At 56.3% G+C, this 25,425-nt stretch overlaps 2 protein-coding genes across 3 annotated transcripts; one reads left to right on the top strand and one right to left on the bottom strand.

Moving 5' to 3' along the window:
* Window positions 1-3,500: 3,500 nt before the first annotated feature.
* On the top strand, window positions 3,501-10,256 carry smarcd3b (SWI/SNF related, matrix associated, actin dependent regulator of chromatin, subfamily d, member 3b; the record flags this gene model as incomplete). Of its 2 annotated transcripts, none has more annotated exon segments than XM_042331991.1 (12): window positions 3,501-3,682; window positions 3,960-4,002; window positions 4,375-4,497; window positions 4,705-4,827; window positions 5,232-5,327; window positions 6,597-6,701; window positions 7,027-7,188; window positions 8,154-8,251; window positions 8,399-8,534; window positions 8,804-8,926; window positions 9,645-9,746; window positions 10,183-10,256. In XM_042331991.1, coding segments are annotated over 12 exon segments (1,347 nt in total), but the record flags the coding sequence as incomplete, so codon positions are not given.
* Window positions 10,257-14,421: 4,165 nt separating this feature from the next.
* On the bottom strand, window positions 14,422-24,487 carry chpf2 (chondroitin polymerizing factor 2). Its single transcript, XM_042331996.1, has 4 exons — window positions 24,266-24,487; window positions 22,273-22,837; window positions 16,067-16,249; window positions 14,422-15,731 (listed from the first exon to the last, which is right to left on the bottom strand). Exons 2-4 carry the CDS (start codon window positions 22,663-22,665, stop codon window positions 14,469-14,471), a joined length of 1,839 nt encoding a protein of 612 aa, XP_042187930.1. The 5' UTR covers window positions 22,666-22,837; window positions 24,266-24,487; the 3' UTR covers window positions 14,422-14,468.
* Window positions 24,488-25,425: the final 938 nt, after the last annotated feature.

Raw genomic sequence — 25,425 nt, forward strand, 5'->3', positions numbered from 1 at the left:
ACCATACAACTTACTCACCACCCAACTCACTTATTCCCCAATTCACTCACCACCCAACTCACTCACTTACTCATTATTCAACTCACTCACCATCCAACTCACTCATTCACCCTACAACTCACTCAGTCACTCACCACCCAACTTACTGACTCACTCACCACCCAACTCACTTACTCACCACCCAACTCACTCAGTCACTCACCACCCAACTCACTCAGTCACTCAGCACCCAACTCACTCAGTCACTCAGCACCCAACTCACTCAGTCACTTAGCGTCCAACTCACTGACTCACTCACCACCCAACTCACTCAGTCACTCATCACCCAACTCACTCACCACCCAACTTACTGACTCACTCAGCACCCAACTCACTCAGTCACTCAGCACCCAACTCGCTCAGTCACTCACCACCCAACTCACTCAGTCACTCACCACCCAACTGATGCAGCAGCTGTCAGCCTATTGATTCAGCCCCAGTTTCTCTCACCCCCATACAGTACCCGCTCCACATTGACACCCAACTATCCAGTAAATCAGCCGTCCACCAAACTCACCACACCGTGAACTAGGAACTCAAAGAGTCTGCTCTTAGTGGCCTTGCGGGCTCCTCTGCTGGACTCCTCCGCAGCCATGATCTGTCTCCCCCTCGCTGCTCACTGCTGTGTCCTAGCTCAATCTGCCCTCCACTCATTCACCATCCAACTCATTCACTCAGTCACTCACCACCAAACTCACTCACCACCCAACTCACTCAGTCACTTACCACCCAACTCGCTCACTCACCGTCCAACTCACTCACTCACCACCCAACTCGCTGACTCACCACCCAACTCGCTCACTCACCACCCAACTTGCTCACTCACCACCCAACTCGCTGACTCACCACCCAATTCGCTCACTCACCACCCAACTCGCTCACTCACCACCCAACTCGCTCACTCACTCACTCATCATCCAACTCAATCACTCAGTCACTCCCTCACAGTCCAAGTCAGACACAGCATCAGTTAGACACAGAGTCAATACTATTGTCTTTCAATGCTCAGTGTTAAGACTGGGGACTGTCCGCATTGGCTTGCTGGGACACTGGCCACTGGCCCGGTGCCCACTGGCCAGGAGGGTTTGTGCTCAGGCCTGAGGTGTCCTGTAAGCAGTTTGTTAAATGCAATGAGAGATCAAAGGACGGGACACAGGCAGGCGGAGAGAGACTGTGCTCACACAGGCAGCTGAAGTTCTGCCACCATCAGAAAGTTACAGCTCCCTGAACTTCAGAGTGAAGTTTGATCTGATCCCCCCCACCCCCCCCACCCCCGCCCTCACCCACTCTTAGTTATGCAGCAGCTGTCAGCCTATTGATTCAGCCCCAGTTTCTCTCACCCCCACACAGTACCCGCTCCACATCAACACCCAACTATCCAGTAAATCAGCCGTCCACCAAACTCACCACACCGTGAACTAGGAACTCAAAGAGTCTGCTCTTAGTGGCCTTGCGGGCTCCTCCGCTGGACTCCTCCGCAGCCATGGTCTGTCTCCCCCTCGCTGCTCACTGCTGTGTCCTAGCTCAATCTGCCCTCCCCTCGCTCTCCTCTCGCTCTCTCGGCTTGGGTGGCGAGCAAGTTGGGTGGTGAGTGAACTGGGTGTCGAGTGAGTGAGCGAGCTGGGTGGCGAGTGAGCGAGCGAGCTGGGTGGCGAGTGAGCAAATGTCTGAGTGGGATGGCGAGCGAGTGAGTTGGGTGGCGAGCGAGTGAGTGTTTGAGTGGGGTGGTGAGCGAGTGAGTCTCTGAGTGGGATGGTGAGCGAGTGAGTTTGGTGGTCAGTGAGTGAGGTGGGTGGTGAGTGAGGCAGGTGGGTGATGGGTGGCAATCTGGTTCAAATATTAACTTTCCCATCATCTCCACTTCATCTCCTCAAACGGCTTCTCCTCCAGCCCCCGGACTGTCTCGTGCGCCGTTCCTCGGGGCTCTGTCCTTGGTTCCCACCTCTTCAATATCTATACGGTCCCTCTTGGTGACATCATCCGCAGACATGGGGTTAACTCCTGCTTGGCTCCCTTCAACGCCTTCACACCCTGAGCGCTGACAGCATCACCATACATGGATGCACTTTACACCTCACTGAGCCGGTACTGAACCTTGGGAACTTGGAAGAACGAGGGGAGGCAATATACACTAAATGGTACAGTTTTAAAGGGGGTTCGGGAGTAGGAAGACCTGAGGGTTCACATATACAGGTCTTTGAACGCAGGGATGAGGGACATTAGTTATGTGGAGAGACTGGAGAAGCCGGGATTGTTCTCCTTAGAGCAGAAAAGGTTAAGGGGAGATTTAATAAAGGTGTTCAAAATTATGAGGGGTTTTGATAGAGTAAATAGGGAGAAACTGTTTCCATTGGCGGGTGGAGGGGTTTTGATAGAGTAAATAGGGAGAAACTGTTTCCATTGGCGGGTGGGTCAGTAACCAGAGCACATAGAGTTAGGATAATTACGGTCTGGAATGCACTGCCAGAAAAGGTGGTGGAAACAGATTCAATAACAGCTTTCAAAGGGAATTGGATAGGTACTTGAAAAGGAAAAACTTGCAAGTTTATGGGAAAGAGCGGGGGGGGTGGGACTGATTGTGTAGCTCTTCCAAATAGCCGGCACAGGCATGATGGGCCAAATGGCCTTCTGTACTGTAATATTCTATGATTCTACCATGATTGACGCTCAACTGCCCTTCAAACCTTTCATCCCTGCCATGACCTGTTCTGCCTTTCCCCATCTCCGCAACATTGCCCGGCTCCCCATCTCCCAGAGGATAGAGTTCCAAATCCTCATCCTTGCTTTCAAAGCCCTCCACGGCCTTGCTCCTCCTTACCTCTGTGACCTGGTAACCTCATACCAACCTATCCGCACCCTCCGCTCAGCAGGCTCTGACCTGCTCCACGTCCCCTGACCAGCCACCCCCACCATCGGTGGTTGGGCCTTTAGCCTCTCTTCCTCCACCCTTTGGAACTCCATCCCACAGTCCGTTTGCCTCGCCACCTCCCTGGCCTCCTTCAAGGCCCATCCCAAGACATTCCTCTTCAATAGTGCTTTCGGTCACCCTCCTACCCCCACCCTCCGCTCCCTCCACCCCTCCTGGTCCTAACCCCCAACTTGCTTGCAAAACCTTGACTGTCCAGCATCTTGGCATTGCACCTTGGGTTGTGAGTCAGTGTGTTGGGTGAGCGAGTGAGTTGAGTGAGTGAATGAATGAGTGAGTGAATGGGTGGGTGAGATGGATGAATGGGTGAGATGGGTGGGCGTGAGAGGTTGTTGGGTGGGGTGGGTGCGATTGGTGGGTGGGTGGGTGAGATTTAAGATGGGTGAGATGGGTGGTGAGTAAGTGGATGAGATGGGTGGTATTTGAGTGAGATGGGAGGTGAGTGAGTGAGTGAGTGAGTGAGTGGGTGGGTGAGTGAGTGAGTGGGTGGCTGAGGTGGGTGGTGAGTGATATACTTGCACGCTGTCTCCCGTAGCGACCTGGAATTCCGGCAGGTGGCCGGATGGCTCCTCAGGGTTCGCCTATGGGCCCCCCAGGACCCCCGTACGGAGGCAGCCCCCCTGTGCGGCCAGGCCTCCCCCAGGTGGTGATGGAGCAGTCACGGAAGCGGCCAGCTCCTCAGCAGGTTCAGACTGGTGTCCAGGCTCGAGCCCGCAGGTACGTGGCTGTGTGTTGGGGGGCGGGGGGGTGTGGGGGGACACATGTTACCTGGTGGGGGGTTATTTTAAAAAATGTGGTTACTCAATCCACGACTTGTTTCTGGGATGTTGTTGTGTACAATTGCCTGCCTTGTTTTGCCCACAAGACATACAGTCACTACGTTTTACTAGATATTCTGTGAAGCACTTTGACACATCTCGAAGACATAATAAGGCGCTGTATCCAATGCAAGGATTATTATTGATGCTGCTTTGACGTTTTCTGTTATTTTTAGTGCGAAGAGAAGAAAGATGGCGGATAAGATCCTGCCTCAGCGGGTGAGTGAGTGCGTGCATGAGTGAGTGAGTCCCTGCTACACTCCCGGCTCCAAGCGCTGCCCGGGCTGGCGTAATAACAACAAACAACCACAGATTGCCTTTCATATCGGGAGGACGTCCCAAGGCGCTGGACAGTGAAGGGTTTGCGCCTGATGTCACCCAGCTGGGGGCTGGAGTCAAGAAGGGTGGGGGTTGATGGGAGGGAAGGTGCCTGAACACGTGGGCAAAGAGGAAGGTGTTGAGATGATTTGACCCGGACTCGTGCATTTGTCCCGCACTGGTGTATTTGTCCTGTACACTGGCCTGCACTGCTGTACTGAGGCAGTGTTTTGGGGCCTGTACGCTGCTGTGCTGAGGTTGTGTTTGTGGCAGATCCGGGAGCTGGTGCCCGAGTCTCAAGCTTACATGGATCTCTTGGCGTTTGAGAGGAAACTGGACCAAACCATCATGAGGAAGCGGGTGGACATCCAGGAGGCCCTGAAGAGACCCATGAAGGTAAGAATGGGCAGTGCAGGTGGGCAGTGGGGGGGACAGTGGGTGGGCTGTGTGAGTGCGGGTTGGCAGTGAGTGGGCAGTGTGGGTGAGAGTGGGCAATATGGCGGGAGGCAGTGCCGTGCGTACAGTGAGCGCGTACGGTGCTGTGTGTTCACAGACTGTTGACCTCTCAACTCCAGTTAGATTTTCTCTCTGATTTTCCGGTAGCAAAAGAGAAAGTTGCGTCTGTATATCTCCAACACCTTCAACCCGGCCCGGCCCGAAGCCGAGGATACTGACGGCAGCATCGCCTCCTGGGAGCTGCGAGTGGAGGGCAAACTGCTCGAGGATGTGAGTGTCCCAGCCCCTCCCAAATACCCCTCCCAGCCCCTCCCAAATACCCCTCCCAGCCCCTCCCAAATACCCCTCCCAGCCCCTCCCAAATACCCCTCCCAGCCCCTCCCAAATGCCCCTCCCATCCCAAATACCCCTCCCACCCCATCCCAAATAGCCCCTCCAGCCAATCCTAAATAGCCCCCCCAGCCCATCCCAAATACCTCTCCCAGCCCATCCAAAATACCCCCTCCCCCCAGCCCATCCAAAATACCCCCTCCCTCAGCCCATCCCAAATATCCCCTCCCCCAGCCCATCCCAAATACCCCCCAGCCCACTGTGACGCGCTCCAGGACACTCCCTTGTATGAAGGAACGCTATAGTTGGTTGTTGTTGGGTCTGATCCAGTCCCTCTTCTCCAGACGGGGAAACAGAAACGTAAATTCTCATCGTTCTTCAAGAGCCTGGTGATCGAGCTGGACAAGGAGCTGTATGGCCCCGACAACCATCTGGTCGAGGTGATCCACTTAATCTCACCCTGGTAACCGTTGGCAACCCGCTAACCCAAGCCGGTAACTCACTAACAGGGTGGGAATCGAGCTGTGCGGTAATGGTGATGGTCGTCATGCGGTGACAATACGGTGTGAGGTCCTGTAGGGCGGTGATGAGAGCGCTCGCCTCTCAAGCGAGAGGACCTGGGTTCGATTCCCAGACAGGGGGAAACGTTTACTCCCGATGCCAATGTTGACCGAGCAGTAAGTAGAAATACGGTTGTTAGTCGATCGGCTGATCGCTTTTCCAGTGGTAATAAACCCTCCAAAAGAAAGTCTGAAAAAGTAATAATTTGGTCCCTCGGTCCACGACTGTTTGTGGGACGACGCTGTGCACAATCGGCTGCCGCTTTTCGCCCACAAAATATCGAGTCAGTTCACTTTACAGTATATCCTGTGAAGGGCTTTGAGACCTGATATCAAATGCAACGATTACAATATTTACATTTACACAGTGCCTTTCACATCAGGAGGAAGTCCCGCGGGGATGGACGGTTGAGGGTTTGCACCTGAGTTGGAGGTTGGATTTGGGGGGAGCGGCGGTGGTGGAGTGGGAGGATGACCGAATGTGTGGTCAAAGAGGAGGGTATTGAGACGTGCCTTGAAGGAGAGAAGGCAGGGAGCGAGGCCAAGGGACATGATGGAAGTGCAAACGGTGGGGGCAGAGAGGCTGAAGGTCCGCCCCCCGATGGTGGGTGAGCGGGTAAGTGGAGCAGAGGCCGGAGCCTACTGAGCGGAGTGAGCGGACAATGATGAAGGTCTCGTGGGTAGGAGTCGCGGCGGAGGTGCAGTGACTGTGCCCTGGGGTGGCGGCTGCTGTGACAGTGACCGTTGCAAGGCTGGGATGGTTGCCGTGTGGTGGTGGTTGCTATGGTGGTGGTAATGGTTGCCATGGTGACGGTTGATATGGTGAAGGTTGCTTTGGCGATGGTGACGGTTGCTATGGTGACGGTTGATATGGTGAAGGTTGCTTTGGTGATGGTGACGGTTGCTATGGTGACGGTTGATAGGGTGAAGGTTGCTTTGGCGATGGTGACGGTTGCCTGGCAGTGATGGTCGCTACGGTGACGGTTGATATTGGCGAGGGTTGCTTCGGTGATGGGGCCGGTTACCACGGTGCCGGTTGCCCGGCCGTGACGAGGGTTGCTACGGTGACGGCAACGGATGCTGTGGCGATGGTGCCGGTTACTACGGTGACACATCACATGATTACTTTTTGTTTTATGAATATTCCTGAAGTGGCACCGGACGCCCACAACACAGGAGACGGACGGCTTTCAGGTCAAACGTCCCGGAGACGTGAGCGTGCGCTGCACCCTACTGCTCATGCTGGACTACCAGGTCAGCCGGGGGGTGGGGGTGCAGGGGCCAGGTGGGAGGGTGGGTGGTTTGAGGTTGTGGGCCGTTTGTGGGTTGGGAGTGGGTGGTTGGGGGGTCTCAGGGCGGGCGGCGGGGGCACTGGGGGTGGGGCTTTGGGAGTGGGGGGGTCTGGGTTGGGGAATTCGGGGGTCTCGGGATGGGTGGGGCTTGGGGGGGTTCTCGGAGTGGGGGGTTGTGGGGTTGGGGGTGGGTGGGGCTTTGGGAGTGGGGGGTCCGGGGCGGGGGGGGGGGCTTGTGGTTGGGTGGGGGGTGTTGGGCTGACTCTCTGACGTGTGACTGGCTGTAGCCGCCGCAGTTTAAGCTGGACCCTCGCATGGCCAGGCTGCTGGGGATCCACACACAGACGCGCTCGGCCATCGTCCAGGCTCTGTGGCAATACATCAAAACCAACAAACTCCAGGACTCCCACGACAAGGAGTACGTGAGCTGTGACAAGTACTTCCAACAGGTACCAGCAGGGACAATAGGTACCAGCAGGTACCAGCAGGGGGCAATATATCATAGAATTATACAGCACAGAAGGAGGCCATTCGGCCCATCGTGTCTGTCCCGGCTCTTTCAAAAGAGATTCCAAGTCAATCCCACTGCCCCGCGCTCTCCCCACAGCCCTGCAAACCTGTCCTCCCCAAATAATTATCTACTCTCTTAAAAGTTGTCATTGAATCTTGATACCAGCAGAGGAAGCTGGTACTGGGTTGGGGGGGGGGGGGGGGGGACTGTTGTTTGTTTAGTATGTCTCTACTTCCGTCTTTCCTCGGTCACTGCTTCCAGCCCTCACCATTCCACACACTAACTATGTGAGTCAAAACATTTGCTCATTTACTAACTCAAAACCCAGAGCTGGACCCTCGAGCACAGATGGCACAAATTGATGCTATGGCTAGAGGATCACACCGCACCCATCGCCTCTCCCTCTCACAGGCCAAAATTGTTTTTTTTTTTACTCCAAAACCATTTTGGAGACCAAAAACAACCCAGAGGCACTGTTCTCCACCATCCATCACCTCCTCTGCGCACCCCCTCAAACTGCCTCCATCCTCACCTCAAACACCAAGTGCAAGGAGGGCCCAGATTTCTTCATGTCAAAGAATGCATTCCTCCACTATGTCCCCTTCGCCCCCCCCAGACCATCTACACTTCCTGCCACCATGGCCACTACCACTTCCCCTTCCCCACTCTCCTTTGACCCCATTTCCCCCCAAGAGGTAGGTGGGAAGAGGGTGGGGTTAGTATCTTGTGTGGGAGTGGGGATCTGTGTGGGAGGGGGAGAGAGACCTGTGTGGGAGGGGGAGAGAGACCTGTGTGGGGAGGGGGAGAGCGGGCTGTGTGGGGAGGGGGAGAGCGGGCTGTGTGGTTGGGGGTATATGTTGTGGGGGGGCTTTCAGACAATCTATGACAAGTTTCTCACTGCAGATCTTTGATTGTCCACGATTAAAATTCTCCGAGATGCCACAGAGACTAACCAACCTACTGCTGCCCCCCGACCCCATCATCATCAACCACCTCATCAGGTACATGTTCCTCCCCCCCACCCCACGCACATAGTGTCCGTGTACCCACATACGCACACAGTGTCCATGCCCCCCCCCCCCCCGCCACTCTGGTGTCCCTCCGCCGCGCTCTCTCACTCAGTGCCTCCCTCTCTCTCTCACTCGCAGTGTGGACCCCAATGACCAGAAGAAGACAGCGTGCTATGACATTGACGTGGAGGTTGACGACCCCCTGAAAAGCCAGATGAGCAGCTTCCTTCTGTCCACAGCCAATCAGCAGGAGATCGCTGCCCTTGACAACAAGGTCAGGGTTGGTGGGTTAATATTGGGGTCTGAGACAATGTCGGGGTCGGGTGTCAATGTCGGGGTCGGGTGTCAATGTCGGGGTCGGGTGTCAATGTCGGGGTCGGGTGCCAATGTCGGGGTCGAGAGTCAAGGTCGGGGTCGAGGGTCAACTTCTGCGTCGGGGTCAATGTCGGGGTCGAGGGTCAATGTCTGGGTCAGGGTGAGGTTGGGGCTAGTGTTTGGGGATTAGAGACACAGTAGTGACTGTCACCGTGTGTTTCTCCTCAGATCCACGAGACGATCGAGTCTATTAACCAGCTGAAGATACAGAGAGATTTTATGCTGAGTTTCTCCCGGGACCCGAGGGTTTATATCCAGGATTGGCTCAAATCCCAGAGCCGGGACCTCAAGGTAAACCATGTCTCTCCTGACTAAACACTAGGCAGCTCCGCGCTGGGACCACACCGGGCAGCTCCGCCCTGGGACCACAGCGGGCAGCTCCGCCCTGGGACCACAGTGGGCAGCTCCGCCCTGGGACCACACCGGGCAGCTCCGCCCTGGGACCACACCGGGCAGCTCCGCCCTGGGACCACACCGGGCAGTTCCGCGCTGGGAACCCAGGGCCCACTCTGAGCAGCTCTGCGCTGGGACCACACTGGGCAGCTCCGCGCTGGGCCCACTCTGAGCAGCTCCGCGCTGGGACCACTCTGGGCAGCTCCGCGCTGGGCCCACTCTGAGCAGCTCCGCGCTGGGCCCACTCTGAGCAGCTCCGCCCTGGGCCCACTCTGAGCAGCTCCGCGCTGGGCCCACTCTGAGCAGCTCCGCGCTGGGCCCACTCCGGGCAGCTCCGCTCTGGGCAGCTCCGCGCTGGGACCACTCTGAGCAGTTCCGCGCTGGGCCCACTCTGGGCAGCTCCGCGCTGGGCCCACTCCGGGCAGCTCCACTCTGGGCAGCTCCGCGCTGGGACCACTCTGGGCAGCTCCGCGCTGGGCCCACTCCGGGCAGCTCCGCTCTGGGCAGCTCCGAGCTGGGCCCACTCCGGGCAGCTCCGCTCTGGGCAGCTCCGCGCTGGGACCACTCTGGGCAGGCCTGCGCTGGGACCACATTGATTCTGTGGATGTTGTGCCAGATAATGACAGACGTGGTGGGGAACCCGGAGGAGGAGCGAAGGGCAGACTTCTTCCAGCAGCCCTGGTCCCAGGAGGCCGTCAGCAGATATTTCTACTGCAAGGTGAGTGCGTGTCAGTCTGATAGTCAGAGCCAGGACACTGGGGCCTGAGCTCAGAAAACATTGCAAACAGAGCGAGTGGCGGATGGAACCACACTGAGCTGGTGTCTGACACACCATCGCCTGAGACCTCACTCTGGGATGCTGTACGCTAGTCAGCTCCGCGCTGGGACCACTCTGGGCAGCTCCGCGCTGGGACCACTCTGGGCAGCTCCGCGCTGGGACCACACTATTCCACCTACATATGGAAATCTCTCTGTGTCTGGAATGAAATGCGCTCCCTCTCTCTGGAGGGACACATCGTGCTGCGAGAGCGTTAGGCTCAGGTTGGCGAGAGCCAGGCTTGGGGACCCCCGGAGTGTGCAGGATAGTTACCAGGGCAGGGCGGGGGGTGGCTCGCCAGTGTCTGTGATGTAACTTGTCTCTGTCCTCGGCACAGATTCAGCAGCGGAGACAGGAGCTGGAGCAGGCCATGGGCGTGAGGAACACCTAACCAGCCACACAGACTCTCTGCCCCCCCCCCCCCCCCCCCCCACACTGCCTCCACTCACTGGACTCCCTTCATTGCCCCCCACACTACCCCCACCACACTGCACCCCTGCACCCCTGCTCACTCCCCCCCCCCCCCCCCACAATACCCCCTTGGTGCTATACGAATGTAATTTTGTTGTTGTTGCTCCCCCCCATTGCCCACCCTCACTGCCCCCCCACATCCTCACACTGCCCACCCCCCCACACTGCCCTGTCACACTGAGACTGGGCTGGGTTCAGCACTGGGCTATCATTGTGTCATTGTGCAGATGGTGTCACTGTTAATATTGTTGTGTACCTGCTCACCCTCTCCCACAGACCAGCTCTGTTCCCCCTCCAGAAGCTCCCTATCAGCACCCCCCCCCCCCCCACCCCCCAAGACTGTTCCACGTTGTACGTTTTATCACTGACAAGGGAGGGGCCCGTCCTTACGCACAAATACCTCCCAGACAGCCCTGCATCTCCGAGAGGGGGAACAACAGCTTTGCTCTGTGTCTGAGCTGTCTTTGCCCAGTGTCTCTCAGCCTCGCTTACTCTCCTGTGGATATAAGGTGCCTGGACATTAATGTTTCTCTTTAATCGTCCCCGTCCCCCTCCCTGTGGGAACTCGGTACACAGATGTTCCAACGGCCTAATGCCACAATTAACTGATAGCATGTGTGACAGCAACAACAAATGACATTTACACAGCGTCTTTCACGTGGAGAGGACAGTTAGGGATTTGGACCCGAGAAGGGGCTTGGGATCAGGAGGGGTGGAGGGCAGAGAGTAGGAGGGTGATCGAAGAGGGGGAAATTGAGACGGCCCGTGAAGGAGGCGAGGGAGGGAGGGAGCGAGACGAAGGGACAGTGGGGTTGAGTTCCAAGGGTGGAGTCAAACAGGCTGAAGGCCTGATCGCTGCTGGTGGTCATGGAGCAGGCCAGAGTCTGCTGAGCGAAGGGTGCGGACAGACTGATATGGGATCAGCAGGTCACAGATGTAGGAAGGAGCAAGGCCATGGAGAGCCTCGAAGGAGAGGGCGAAGATTTTGGCAGGATGGGCGGGGCAGTTAGGCACTGCTTTGGGATGTGAAAGGCGTTCTACTAGTGTGAGTTGTTGTTGCTGTTGCTTTGGTCAATTTGCCCCCCCACCCAACGCTCGCCCCCCCACCGAGGTCTCTCAATGTGCTATTGACAACAACTTACCTTTATACAGCAACCGCGCCCCCCCCCCCAACCCCCCATTAGGGAGGGGGAGGGGTGGAGGTTCGTTTGTGTAACAGGCCTCGATGTGAGAGAGTTTGGGATAAGTTAGGACTCAGGATTTTGAGGTTGGAACCCCTCCCCCTGATGAGGGAAGCACCCCTGTGGTAAGAGAAGCCCCTCTATCAGCCCTACGGTTGGCGACCTTGCTTGTTATTCAGGCTCACTGACAGTGCCGTAAAATACCGATCATTTCAGCCAGTTATTTTATACAAAGGGAAGCTGATGTGACAAGTGGCTACCTGGGCATTTCACTGTCAGGACTTTACCCAGATCCAGCTGGGCACTCGACAGGGTAAAGTTGTGTGCCTCAGATTCCTGTCTGCCCTATGCTGGCTCCTGCCTTGTACCGTGTCCTTATGTTGCTTCCTAGCTGTGTGCAGAGTGCCATCCCCGTGAATAAAACTTCCATCAGTGTGAACGTTTCTCCCGACTCTACTGAGCGTTTATTGGGGGGAAGGAGGGGGTCACAGGCTTCACTTATAACCACAATTCTCACTTTTATCAAGTTCTTATTGCGATCAAAGTAACCAATCCCCCAGACATCCACACACACATATATACACAATATTTTATATACATTTATATCATTTACATTTATATAATAATTCTTGCAGACGTCTCGAAGCGCTTCTCAGAATATACTGTAAAGTGTAGTGACAGTATATTTTGTGGGCGAAACTCGGCAGCCAATTGCACACTGCAGTGTCCTACAAACAGCCATGGATTGAGCGATCAAATTATATTTTTGGGAGGGATTATTACCCCCGGAAAGTGATCCGCCAATCGACTAATATCCATGTTTCTACTTATTGCTAGGTAAACAGAGAAATGTGGAGTAAGGAAACTTGCCTACAGTTTTGCTCCACCCGGGAATCGAACCTGGGCCCTCTCGCTTGCACTACAAAGCTACAGGAGATCACAGAGTTAGGGCAGAGCAAGGCCATGGAGGGCTTTAAAGTGAGGACGAGGATCATTCATGCGCCTTAGGACGTCCTCTTGACGTGAAAGGCGCTAAACAGATGTAATTTCTTGTTGTTGAACTCTATCCTCTGAGGGATGGGGAGCCAGTGGTGCCGGGTGAGGGTGGGGGTGATGGGGTCACGGAGCCTGGTGCGGGAGGGGACATGGGCTGCAGCTTCTGGAGGGAAGAGAGGGGAAATTGACGAGTAGGGAGTTGGCGTAGTCGAGCCTAGATGTGATGAATGTGTGGATGAGGTACTTGGCGGCCTGAGAGGTGGGACAATGTACTGGTGGTAGGGAATAGCTGAATGGTCAAGGCCTGATGTGAGATTTAAAGGAAAGTTGAGCCAAACAAGACACCGAGGTTCCACATTGGCTCTGCGAGCTTCAGTGTAATTTGCTTGTCACAGGGATCAGGTTGGCCTGATTATGTTGGTAAAACTACCTTAGTTTCACATTAAGTCAGACCCTATCTGAAGACTGCGTTCAATTTTGGGCATCACATCTCGGGAAAGATATATTAGCCCTGGAGCGCAGGTTCACCAGAAGGTTACCAGACCTAAAAGGGTTAAGTTACGAGGAAAGGCTGCGTAAACTTGGATTGTATTCCCTCGAGCTTAGAAGATTGTGGGGTGAGTTGATTGAGGCATTTAAGATGATTCAATAGGGTAGCTACAGAGAAGCTATTTTCCTCTGGTGGGGAATCCAAAAAGAGGGGGTACAGCCTTAAAATTAGAACCAGGCCATTTAAGAGTCAAATCAAGAAGCATTTTTTCACTCACAAAGGGTGGTAGAAATCTGGAATTCTCCACAATCGGCCTTGGATGCCGGATCCATCCACATCTTCAAGAGTGAGATTGATAGATTGTTGGTAGGTCGGGGGATTAAGGGATATGGGGAGAAAGCGGGAAATTGGAATTGAAAGAATTAGTTAAGGTACAGATCAGCCATGATCTAATTAAATGGCGGAACAGGCTCGAAGGGCTGAATAGCCTCCTCCTGATCCTATGTTCCAGTGAGACAAGACCAAACTTAATGACCTGTCCTTCAATATCCAACTGCCCCACCGCCACCCTCATCCCCCATCCTCACCCCCACCCCAAACATCACAAACACTGGTGAGGATTAGATGTAACAGATTGTAATATGGTGCTACAGAGGGCAGCGTATAACAGACAGTACACAGAGGGTCACAACTCACAAAGCACAGGTTCCACCTCCCGCTGTCCCACACCCCACACATGGGCCTGAGGAAGCCCCTCACTGCTCGCCCAGCGGCTTAAGAGATAAGAGCGAACAGACAGGAGGGGAAGGGCATCATCATCGTGTCTCACCGAGTGGCCCAGAGATCATGGCGGTGAATACAGGGCGCAAGATCCCCAGATGAGCCCCTCCAAAAGCACAATATCATCAGTAAACAGAAACATCGTCAATTTGTCATATATATATTATATATGAACATTGGAACAGGAGGAGGCCATTCAGTCCCTCAAGCCTGTTCCGCCATTCTATTAGATCATAGCTGATTTGTACTTCAACTCCAATTACTCGCCCTTGCCCCATATCCTACGATACCCTGACATAATAAACATCTCTCCACCTCAGTCTTGAAAATTTTAATGGATCCAGTCATGATCCACAGCCTTTTGGAATGGATACACCATATCCATTCCCTACTGTCAACACCTCATTGATGAATACAGAGAATAAGGTGTGGGGACAGTGGACAGTTTCCCATCAATCCTTACACGGATTTTGGAGGCTGGAATACACATTCTCAATAAACTCCAAAATACGGCCATAAAATCCCATAACTTCCAGTTTTGTCCTGAGGGACTCATGAGGCACCAAGTCACAGAAATCAATGAACCAATGTGTTCCGAGATCTCGGGCCATCCAACCCTGCCCTGCCCAGCCCTGCCTGGCCCAGCCCTGCACTGCCTGGCCCAGCCCTGCCCGGCCCAGCCCTGCCCTGCCCTGCATGTCTGGTCTATGTGCTGTTGGCTTGCTCCTGCTCGAACATGGCGAGTGCGAGGTGTGAGCGGGAGGCCAGGCCCTGCAGGTTGCTGAGCACACAGCGGTGGTAGATGTCCTCGCTGAGCCTTGGGTTGCACGTGCGGTGAGCATATTTCTGCACCAGCGCAGGCTCCACAGGCCTGAAGACATGCAAACCCGAGTACTTGATGAAGACATCGTACACCTCCATGCTCTCCAGCAGCTCCGTGTTGTCCAGCACCTCCCCCGCCATCTTGGTGCGGGCCGCCATGTAGTCGGAGTTGTAGAAACAAGCTTCATTGAAGATCTGACGGTCAAAGTGTCCGTCCTTGAAAAACTCGGCGGAGGAGGGCGGGGCCTGGGGGTCGCGGGACACAAGGGTGGGGTTATACTCCTGGAAGTGAATGGGGAAGAAGACTTGCCAACTGGTGATGGTGTTCATTCGGCAGCGATTGAGGAACTCATTGTTGACCTCAGTCCAGACGCTGGCGATGAAGAAGAGGGTGTCCACCGGGTGTTTCTTGGAGATAATGTCCATGATCTTGACCTGTGATGGGACGTCGGTCTGGACGCTGATCCAGGGGATCTTCACGTCCGGGTATCTCTTCTCCAGCTCCAGCACCGCGGCCTTGACCCCCGCAAAGACGTCGCTCTGGCTCACGCGCTGAGCGTCGAAGGGGTCGTAGATGAAGAGGAAGGTGAGGAGCGCGTTGTCGCGGGCGTCCAGCACGTTCAGGGCGAAGACGTCCAGGAAACCGGCGGCAAAGTCTCGCTGGTGGACGGTGAGCGGCAGGATGATGTGGACGTGGGTGGCCTCCGTCACGTAGGGCATGGGGATGATCTCCACACTGCCCAGCGGCCGCAGGAGGCTGAGCCGCTTGACCAGCACCCGGCCGTGGCCTCGCTGTGTGCGGGCATCCAGCACCAGGTCCAGGGTGTACTCCATCCCCCGCGTGGGGTCAAACCGCCGGTAGCCGTTCAGCAGCTGCTTCTTGCGGAAGTGAAGCAGCGGCTGGTACTTGTGGTTGAGCTCTCTCACCGCCGTCTCGATCACATCGGCTACGTCCGCCCGGCTGGCACCCCCCAGCTCACACTTCGGACCCCCCCAGGCGCAGGCGAACAGGTGGTCCTCCGTGAAGTAGTCCCAGTTTATCACCTCAAAGCGGGTCTGGGGTCTGAACGGTGGGGGGATCCCGATAGGCCAGGTGGCCCCCGCCTCCCCCTCCGGAGTCAGCTTACTGAGGTTCTTTATCTCCTCCTGAGAGAAAGAGAGATCGTGTGAGAGGGGGTGTCACCGGGGTCAAGTGGTAACTGGGGTAAAGGGGTCACTCGGGTCAGGGGGGAAGTGGCGTCTCCTCTCCACCTCTCCAGCAGGGGTGGTGGGTGGTGGAGGGAAGTGGGGGAGGACTGGGTGGGGGGTGGGGGCGACTCTGGGCTCAACTGAAAACAAAGTGACATGTTTAGCAATAGAAGGTCGAAACTCAACCCACCCTCTGGGCCGGTCTCGAGGCCGGGCAGGTCCACAGTTCTCCAAGGCACTGCTGATGCGGCCATACCTAGTACCCCCACCCCCCAAGCCTCACCCGCCCATACCTGCAGCCGCTCGATCTCCCGCTGGGTCCTGCCCAGCTCGAGTTGGCTGAAACGCCGGCGCAGACGGTACATGAGGCCAGGTTCAGGGACGAGGTGGACGGTGATGGCAGCCCTGAACTCCACGCTCTCCTCACGCTCCACATCCGTGTTCTTCCCCAACGCGAAGGAGCGGTACCACACGTCCTGCAACACACAGACACGTTGTCAGCCCGTGCCTGACACACAGAAACTTACACCAGGCTTTACAGCAGCTAAACCAAACCATGGATCCCACCTACACAAGGTCATTTATTGGAATGGAATGTGCGTGCGCACACACACAAACACACACACACACACATGCGCACACACACACACACACACACATTGAGTGTATAAACCCAATGACATGTTGGAGCCCTGTAGTGATGGTCTCTCTTCGTCTCTGCAACCTCCTCTCTCCTCACAGCACTACCCGCTGCCTCCGCTCTACTGGCTCCGGCCTCCACCTTGTCCCTCGAATCGTTCGCTCCCTCATTGTCGGCCGTGCCTTCAGCCACTACGCCCTGAAGCTATGGAACTCCTTCCCTCAATCCCTCCCCCCCCCCCCCCCGAGCGCTTTGGGACGTCCTCCCGAGATGAAAGGCGCTCTACAAATGTAATTTTGTCGTTGTTGTTTCCCCATTTTCAGGTCGCGCCTGAAGACCTTCCTCTTCGACTGCTTTTACGGCCACATTCCCCCTACCCCTGGCTCGACATCGGGCTCCGCCATTGTTAAGCTCTGGGGCCCCGCCCGGGGCGGAGGGCGCTATATAAATGCAAGTTGTTGTTTGTGCAGAGCAGTGAAGGGAGGTGTAGTGGCTGCTCGCCCCCAGCAGGAGGCGTTTGGAGTCAGGGCAACCCCCCCCACCCCACGGCCCGGCACATCCCATACGAGCACTCATCACACTGTCGGGACTCTTCCCGGGGTTCACTGCAAAGTGTAGTGACTGTGTGTTTTGTGGGAGAACACGACAACCAATATGTGCACAGCAACGGCCCACAAACAGTCGTGAAGCGAGCGAGTGATTTTATTTGGGGGTTTGTCCGTCAGGGGGTCACCAGGAGAGAGGAACGCCCTTTTGTTTTGGAGCAGTGCCACCTGACCAGTCACCAACGGGAACGCCATCTAATGTTCCATCTGAATTCAGCGTCTCTGGGCTGTGAGCTCACTGTGCTGCACACACACACGTCCATACCAGTGGTTATACTCCACACAAGCCCCCACCTATTTGCGCCCCTCTCTTACACCCCTTTTTTTTTCATAGATTCATAGAATGTTACGGCACAGAAGGAGGCCATTCGGCCCATCGAGTCTGTGCGGCTCTTTGACAGAGCGTCACTTTCACTAACCCCAATCACCAGCTTTCTCCCCATAACCGTGCAAACCCGTCCTGCCTATACCTATCCAGTTCTCTCTTAAAAGCTGTTATCGAATCGGACTTCACTGCCCTTTCGGGCGGATCATTCCAAATCCCAACAACTCGCTGAGTGAAAACATTTCTTCTAACCTCCCCTCTGCTTCTTTTGGTAGATATCTTAAGACTGTGACCGCGGGTCACAGACACACCTACCAGCGGAAACAGCTTTTCCTTATCTCGCCTGTCGAAACCTTTCATGATCTTGAAGACCTCTATCAGGTCTCCGCGTAACTTTCGCCAGACTACGCCATTACCTCACCCCTCACGCGGCTGAAACCCTGGTCCACGCCTTTGTCACCCCAAGGCTGGACTACGGGAACTCTCTCTTCGCCGGCCTTCCCGCCACCTCCCTCCACACTGCAGGTCATTCAGAACTCTGCAGCTCGTGTACTGTCCCGCAACAGACACCGCGACCACATCACTCCCACCCTCGCTCGCCTCCACTGGCTCCTCATCCCCCAGAGGATTGATTTCAAGATCCTCATCCTCACCTACAAGGCCATTCACGGCCTCGCTCCCTCCTACCTCTCCAACCTACTATCCCCCTACCTACCTGCCCGTACCCTCCGTTCCTCCGGCTCCGGTCTGCTCCACGTCCCCCGCCCCAACCGCCCTACCATCGGTGGCCTTCAGCCTCTCAGCCCCGAGGCTCTGGAACTCCATCCCCCAGTGCCTTCGCCGCCTCCTCCTTTTCCTCCTTCAAGGCCGGTCTCAAAACCTTTCTCTTTGACCGTGCCTTCAGCTCCCCTCTCGACTCTCTACCCCCTCCTCGCTCCCTCCCTTCCCTCCCCTCACCCTGACCATTTCCCCCCTCCTTGCTCCTTCCCTTCCCTCCCCTCACCCTGACCATTTCCCTCCTCCTTGCTCCCTCCCTTCCCTCCCCTCACCCTGACCATTTCCCCCCTGCTCGGGTCATGACCCAACTGTGCAGCGCCTTGGGACGTCCTCCTGACGTGAAAGGCGCTTTATAAATGGAATCTTGTTGTTGTTGTTGTTGTTTCTCTGCTCTAATGGGAAAAGTCCTAACTTCTCCACTGTCCTCATAGCTAAGGTTCCCCATTCCTGGTATCATTCTCGTGAATCTTCTCTGCACCCTTTCCAGTGCCTTAATGTCCTTCCTGACGTAAGGTGCCCAGAACTGGACACAGTACTCCAGCTGAGGCCTAACCAGTGTTTTTTATAGATTAACCATAACCCCTACTCTTATACTCTATGCCCCTACTAATAAAGCTCAGTACACCAAATGCCTTTTTTACTGCCTTATCTACCTGCCCCGCTACCTTTAATGATTCGCTTACTTGAACACCCAGATCTCTCTGTACGTTCACCCCCCTTAAGATTGAGCTCCAAGTCTATATTGCCTATCATTTTTCCTCCCTAAGTGTATCACCTCACATTTATCCACATTGAAATCCATCTGCCACATGTCAGCCCATTCCACCATTCTGTGTATGTCTGCCTGCAGTTGGTTACAGTCCTCCTCACTATTTACTACCCGACCTACCCTCAATGTGGAGTCCTGTAGCCTAATGGTGAGAGCACTCGCCTCGCAAGCGAGAGGACCTGGGTTTGATTCCCGGGTCGGGTCGAGCCCTATGATACTTTTCCTCACTCCACACACGCACCTCTGTTTATCTGCAGTAAATAGGAACCTGCTTCATAGTTGATTGGTGGATCGCTTTTCCAGCGGTAATAATTCCCCCCCCAACCCCCCAAAAAAGGTAGTCACTCAATCCACGACTGTTTGTGGGACACTGCTGTGCGCAATGGTCGTGTTTCGCCCACGAACAGTCACTATAAGATTCTTAAAGGGCTGATAAAGTAGACACTGAGGGACTGTTTCCCCGGTAGGAGATCTATAACCGGGGGTCACAGTCAGAACGTTAATGGTCAGCCTTTTCGAACAGAGTTGAGGAAACATTTCTTCACTCAGAGGGCAGTGACTTTATGGAATTCACTGCCCAGAAGGCTGTAGATGTCAGTCCGTGAACATCTTCAAGGCTGAGACTGAGAGATTTTTTTAAAACAGAGGGATGAGGGGATATGGGGAGAGGGCGGGTAATTGGAGTTAGGTCTGAGGATCAGCCATGGTCTTATCGAATGGCGGGGCACAGGCTCGAGGGGCTGAATGGCCTACTCCTGCTCCTAATTCTTATGTTCTTATGTTCTTAAGCCGGACGGGTTGGGGACGACAACAACAACTTGCAGCTATACCGCGCTCGTCACACGGCGTGGTGTCCCGGGACGAGCATTTTGTCTGGTTTAAGCAGAGCAGCGCCTCCTCCCTCCCACTGCCGTTCCCCTTGGGGGGGGGGGGAAGGAGACCAATTAGCGCCGGCTCCGAGGTGATTGACAGCCTGCAGCTGCTCCTGGGCGCTTGGGCTCCACCCACAAGTGGCTCAGCTGTCAATCAATCACTAACTGACTCCTCCCCTTCCCTCCCCCGCTTGTGAATGGCTGGAGTCCGCTGTCAATCAAACAGGATTTGACTCCTCCCGTCTTCATCCCGGAGCCCCTCCTGGCTGAATGGACCCACTCGACGCAGACACGGAGAGCGCATCCAGCGGTGACCGGAGCGGTCACTTTGACCGAATTTTTTGTCCGAATCAACTGTCTTATTTAACACAGGTAAGAATACAAATCTGGGCCCCGCGTTTCGTCCAGTTTACCTGCCGTCCACCTGAAGCTATCCCCTGGGGGAAGGGCGTGTGTGGGGGGAGGGGGAGTGTGTGTGAGGGGGTGGCTGTGGGGATGTATGGCCGTGGATAAGGGTAGGAGTGTGTCTGTGGGGGGAGTTAAGAGTGTGTAAGAGTTGTTGGGTGGGTGATGGGGAGGATTTAAATGGGATTAGACAGATGTGGTGGGATGGGATTGGAGGGGACGGGGCGAGGGGGCGATAAACATTACACACACGGCCGCTCGCTGAGAATTAAACAGGTCTGTTGTGAACGGTCCACACAGCGCGGACACAGGGTTCATTGGGTAATCGGGGTGTGCGGGAGGGCGTGGGAATAATAATAATAATAATAATAATAATCCTTGCATTTGATATAGCGCTTTTCACGTCGGGAGGACGTCCCAAAGCGCTTCACAGAACACACTGTAAAGTGAATTGACTGTATATTTGTGGGCGAACGCGGCAGCCAATTGCGCACAGCAATGTCCCACAAACAGTCGTAGATTGAAAATGGCCAATTTAATTATTGTTTTTTTTGTTTTTTGGAGGGATTATTATTAGGCTCTGTGTGGAGTAAGGAAACTTGCCCAAGGTTTCGCCCTCTGCCTGGAATTGAACTCAGGTCTCTCACTTGCAAAGCGAGTGCTCTAACCACTGAGCTACAGGACTCCACGTATGTGGGGGGGGTAGTGGTGTACCGTGTACGTGGGGGGGGAGAGGGTATGTGTGTGGGGGGGAGAGGGTATGTGTGTGTGCAGAGAGCTATATTCTTAGTCCCTGGATGGCAGTGCTGTGGACACTGGCAGCACTATTGTAACCTGGACACTATCCAGTCACAATAAACTTCATTTCCTCCCTGTATAAAACCCTCTTTATATCCCACACAGACACCTCCCACCCACTGTGGAGACACAGTCAGACCATCAGGTATCATTCCCTCCCCGCCCTGCACCCCCAAGCCCCCAACCCCAAACTCCATCACTGACCCGGTGCCTGTGCCCCTCTCCCCCTCTGCCAGCCCTGAGGATGGTGCCAGGGCTGGGGGTGGGCCTCAGGGTTGAGCTGGCGGCGTAGCTGACGTGATGATGGGGGGTTGGGAGTGGGGGGTGTTGATGTCCTGGTGATGGCCTGGAGATGGGCTGAGCTGATGAAGGGGCGAGGCTGCGCTGGGGGCAGGGTCTGGGCTGGAGGTGTGGCTGAGTTGTTGAGAGGGGTTGGGGACGGGAGTGGGGCTGAACAACTTGCATTTATATTGCATTTATAGCGTCCTGGAGCGCTTAGCAGTAGTGGAGTCTGACCCCGAGTGAGGGAGGGAGGGGGAGGTGACCGTAAGCACAGTCAAAAAGAGAAGGCATTTAGGCGGGATTTGAAAGTAGTAAGGGGCAAGGCGGTGAGATTGGGGAGAGTTCCAGAGCTTCGAAGTGTAGTGACTGAAAGTACGGCCGCCGATGTTGGAGCAGAGGGGGCGAGGGACGAACAGGAGGTCGGAGCTGGACGATGGAGGCAGTGGGTGGGCTCCATAAGTGGAATCTTGTTGTTGTTGGTGGTGGTGGAGTGGGGGGTGAGCAAGTCGGAAAGGTAGGGAGGTGCGATGGCATGAAAACGAGAGAGAGGATCTTGAAGTCGCTCCATTTGGAAATTGGGAGCCAGTTCAGCCCGGCAAGGACTGGTGTGATGGGGGTCCGGTGTTTTGTGCGTGTTGGTATCTGGGCGGGAGTTCTGAATTAATCAGCTTTTGCGCTGGGGGGCAACTGGGGGGACAGTGAGAAGGGGATTTGAAAAGTCCAGCCGGGAAGTGACAAAGGCGGACATGTGGCTCAACTGATGATGGGGGTTGGGTGGGTGAGTGATGTTGACTTGCTGGTGGGGGCTGGACTGGGGGCTAGGGGTAGGGCGGGGGCGGGGGGCTGGGGGGCAGGGCGGGGGCGGGGGGCTGGGGGGGCAGGGCGGGGGCGGGGGGGCTGGGGGGGGGGGCTGGCGGGGGCAGGGCGTGGGCTGGGGGGGTCTGGTAGGACCTGGTGGGGACAGGGCGGGGGCTGGCGGGGGCAGGGCTGGGGGGGTCAGGCCCGGGGCCTGGGGTTCTTGCTGACCTGATGGCGACTGGCACACCCAGTCCCAGTGAAGTCGATGAGGCAGCGGCCGAGCCACTCGTCGGGCCGGGAGCTGAGGATGTGGTTCCGACAGGCGTCCAGGTGCGGCTGGAGTCTGAGGAGGAGTCGGCGGGACAGCAGGTAACCATAGCCACCGTGACAATACCGGGCCTCGGCATCTCCGCCAATAAACTCCTCGGCCCGGCCCAGGTACAGGTCCTGGTCAATGCTGAGCCGGGACACCAGGGCCTTCACCCGCTCCGCAGACGTGTAGGTGTTGTCCTGAACAAAGTAGAACCAGTCGTAGTGGCCGGCAAAGTGCTGGTGAAGGTACTGCACCGCCCGGTACATCAGCCAGACCGGACGCTCGTCCCCCAGGACCACCACCTGCATGCCATGGGGCAGCGCAGACCCCCGCAGGCCCGTGAAGTACAGCAGGCGGCTGAAGTGAGGGGCCACCGTGCGGTTCACGGCCACCGCCAGAGACCCCAGGCCACCCCGCGAGGTCAGCACCGACACCAGCAACCGCTCCCGAGTCCCCAGCTCAGTGTGGATGTACCTCGTCCTGGGGACAGACACAGAGAGAAAGAGGGTCAGGGTCTGTGTAACATACACCGTCCTCACACACACATGCACTCCCTCACACACACACGCACTCCCTCACACACACACGCACTCCCTCACACACACACACACGCTTCCTCACACACACACGCACTCCCTCACACACACACGCACTCCCTCACACACACACACACACGCTTCCTCACACACACGCACTCCCTCACACACACACACTCCCTCACACACACACGCACTCCCTCACACACACACGCACTCCCTCACACACACACGCACTCCCTCACACACACACGCACCCCCTCACACACACACGCACTCCCTCACACACACACGCACTCCCTCACACACACACGCACTCCCTCACGCACACAACACCTCACACACACACGCATCCTCACGCACACACACACCCCCTCACACACACACGCACTCCCTCACACACACACACTCCCTCACACACACACGCACTCCCTCACACACACACACACACATGCTTCCTCACACACACGCACTCCCTCACACACACACACACACACATTCTCACACACACATACATGCTCCCTCACACACACACACATGCTTCCTCACACACACACACACGCTTCCTCACACACACATACATGCTCCCTCACACACACACACACGCTCCCTCACGCACACACACACACCCTCACACACAGCCTGCGGAGAGAGCCAGCATCACGTCAGGGTCTGTATAACATACACCGTCCTCACACACAGCTCACACACACAGCCTCACTAGTGTCCTGGTTATCAATACGTCAGATATAATTTGGTCCCTCAATCCTCGACTGTCTGTGGGGACAGACGCCGCTGTGCCCAATTGGCTGCCGCGTTTCATCCACAAAATATAGTCACTACACTTTACAGTGTATCCTGTGAACCGCTTTGAGACGTCTCGAAGACGTGATCAGGCGCTGTGTCACATGAAGGATTTATTATTATTATTACTCTCTGTCTCACTATCCCTCAAACTCCCCCGTGTCACTGTGACGAGGGGCTACTCGTGGGGGGGGGGGGGGGGGCGGGGGCTGGAGACAGGTTGATGCTGTTCTCACTGATGCTCTCATTTTATATACCCCACACCCTCTCCCACCTCCCACCACTCCCTCCCTGGGTAGTGTAGTGACTGTATTTTGTGGCCCAGTCTGCGCACAGCAGGGACGCGAGAGGGGAAACGAGGGCCAAGGGGTGGAGTGAGGGGTGAATGAGGGTGTGAGGGGGAAAGGGGGGGGGGGAGAGGGAAATGGGGGAAGGGGGAATGAGCAGTTAGGCCGTAATGGGGGTTTGAGGGGTGAGTGCGGGTGGTGAAGGGGGGGATGGGGGTGACAGGGAAAGGCAGGAGAGGGGGTGGCGGGCCGGATCCGGCCCGCGGGCCGCGAACACCCACCTGAGCACTTTGCGGTGCGGCGTGTCGGGGCCCCGGTTATAGGGGACGATGTGGGGCTCGAAGTCGCGCTCTTGGACGCGCTGCTCGAGCCCCGGGAGACCGCGACCCCCGACCGCCCAACACCCCTCCTCCCCGGAGGCCTCGCGCCACGACACCCGCAGCAAAGAGAGGCTACAGCCGAGACACAGCCCCAACAGCAGCGGCAGCGCCGCCCGACACCGCGGCCACAGCCAACACCGGCCCATGGGGGGGGGAGGGGGGTAAAGGGGAGACAGAGGGGGGAGAGAGAGGAGGGGAGAGAGGGGGAGACAGAGGGGGAGAGGAGGGGAGACAGAGGGGGGAGAGAGGGGGAGGTGGGGAGGAGGGGGGAGGTGGGAGAGGAGGGGGAGGGGGGGGAGGGGGAGAGAGGGGAGAGGGGGTAAAAAGGGGGAGACAGAGGGGGGGGGGAGAGAGGGGGGGGAGGGAGAGACGGGGGGGGGGAGGAGAGAGAGGGGGAAAGGGGGAGACAGAGGGGGAGAGGAGGAGACGGGGGGAGACAGAGGGGAAAAGGGGGAGAGGGGGGGAGAGAGAGGGGGAGAGGGGGGGGAGAGAGGGGGAGAGGGGGGGGGGAGAGAGGGTTAGGGGGTAGGGGGTGGAATAGTGTGTGAAAGAGAGAGAGAGAGACTGGGGAGAGACACAGAGAGGAGAGGGGAGCGGCGGGGCTGAGCGGGGGGGGGTGTGGGTGGTGGGGGGTGTTGGGGTTGAGGGGTGTGGGGGGTGGGGGTGAGGTTGGGGGTGAGGGGGAGTTGGAGGGTTGAAGGGGTTGAGTTGGAGCTGAATCTCACGGAGTTGTTTCCCTTCCGGACAACAGCGCTCACGTCAGACACTGAACCACAGCGTCAAACACAGCCCCGAGTGTGTGTGTGTGTGGGGGGGGGTCTGTGTGTGTGTGTGTGTCTGTCTGTCTGTGTGTGTGTCTGTGTCTGTCTGTGTGTGTGTCGGTCTGTGTGTCTGTCTGTCTGTGTGTGTGTGCTGTCGTGTGTGCTGTCTGTGGTTTCTGTTGTCTGTGTGGTCTGTGTGTGTGTTGTCTGTGTGTGTGTCTGTCTGTCTATGTCTGTTGTGTGCTGTTGTTGTGTGTGTGTTGTGTGTGTTCTGTCTGTGTGTGTGTGTCTGTCTGTCTG

Source organism: Callorhinchus milii, unplaced genomic scaffold (assembly GCF_018977255.1).
Source record: "Callorhinchus milii isolate IMCB2004 unplaced genomic scaffold, IMCB_Cmil_1.0 Scaffold2, whole genome shotgun sequence".
In the NCBI taxonomy this organism is placed as follows: domain Eukaryota; kingdom Metazoa; phylum Chordata; class Chondrichthyes; order Chimaeriformes; family Callorhinchidae; genus Callorhinchus; species Callorhinchus milii.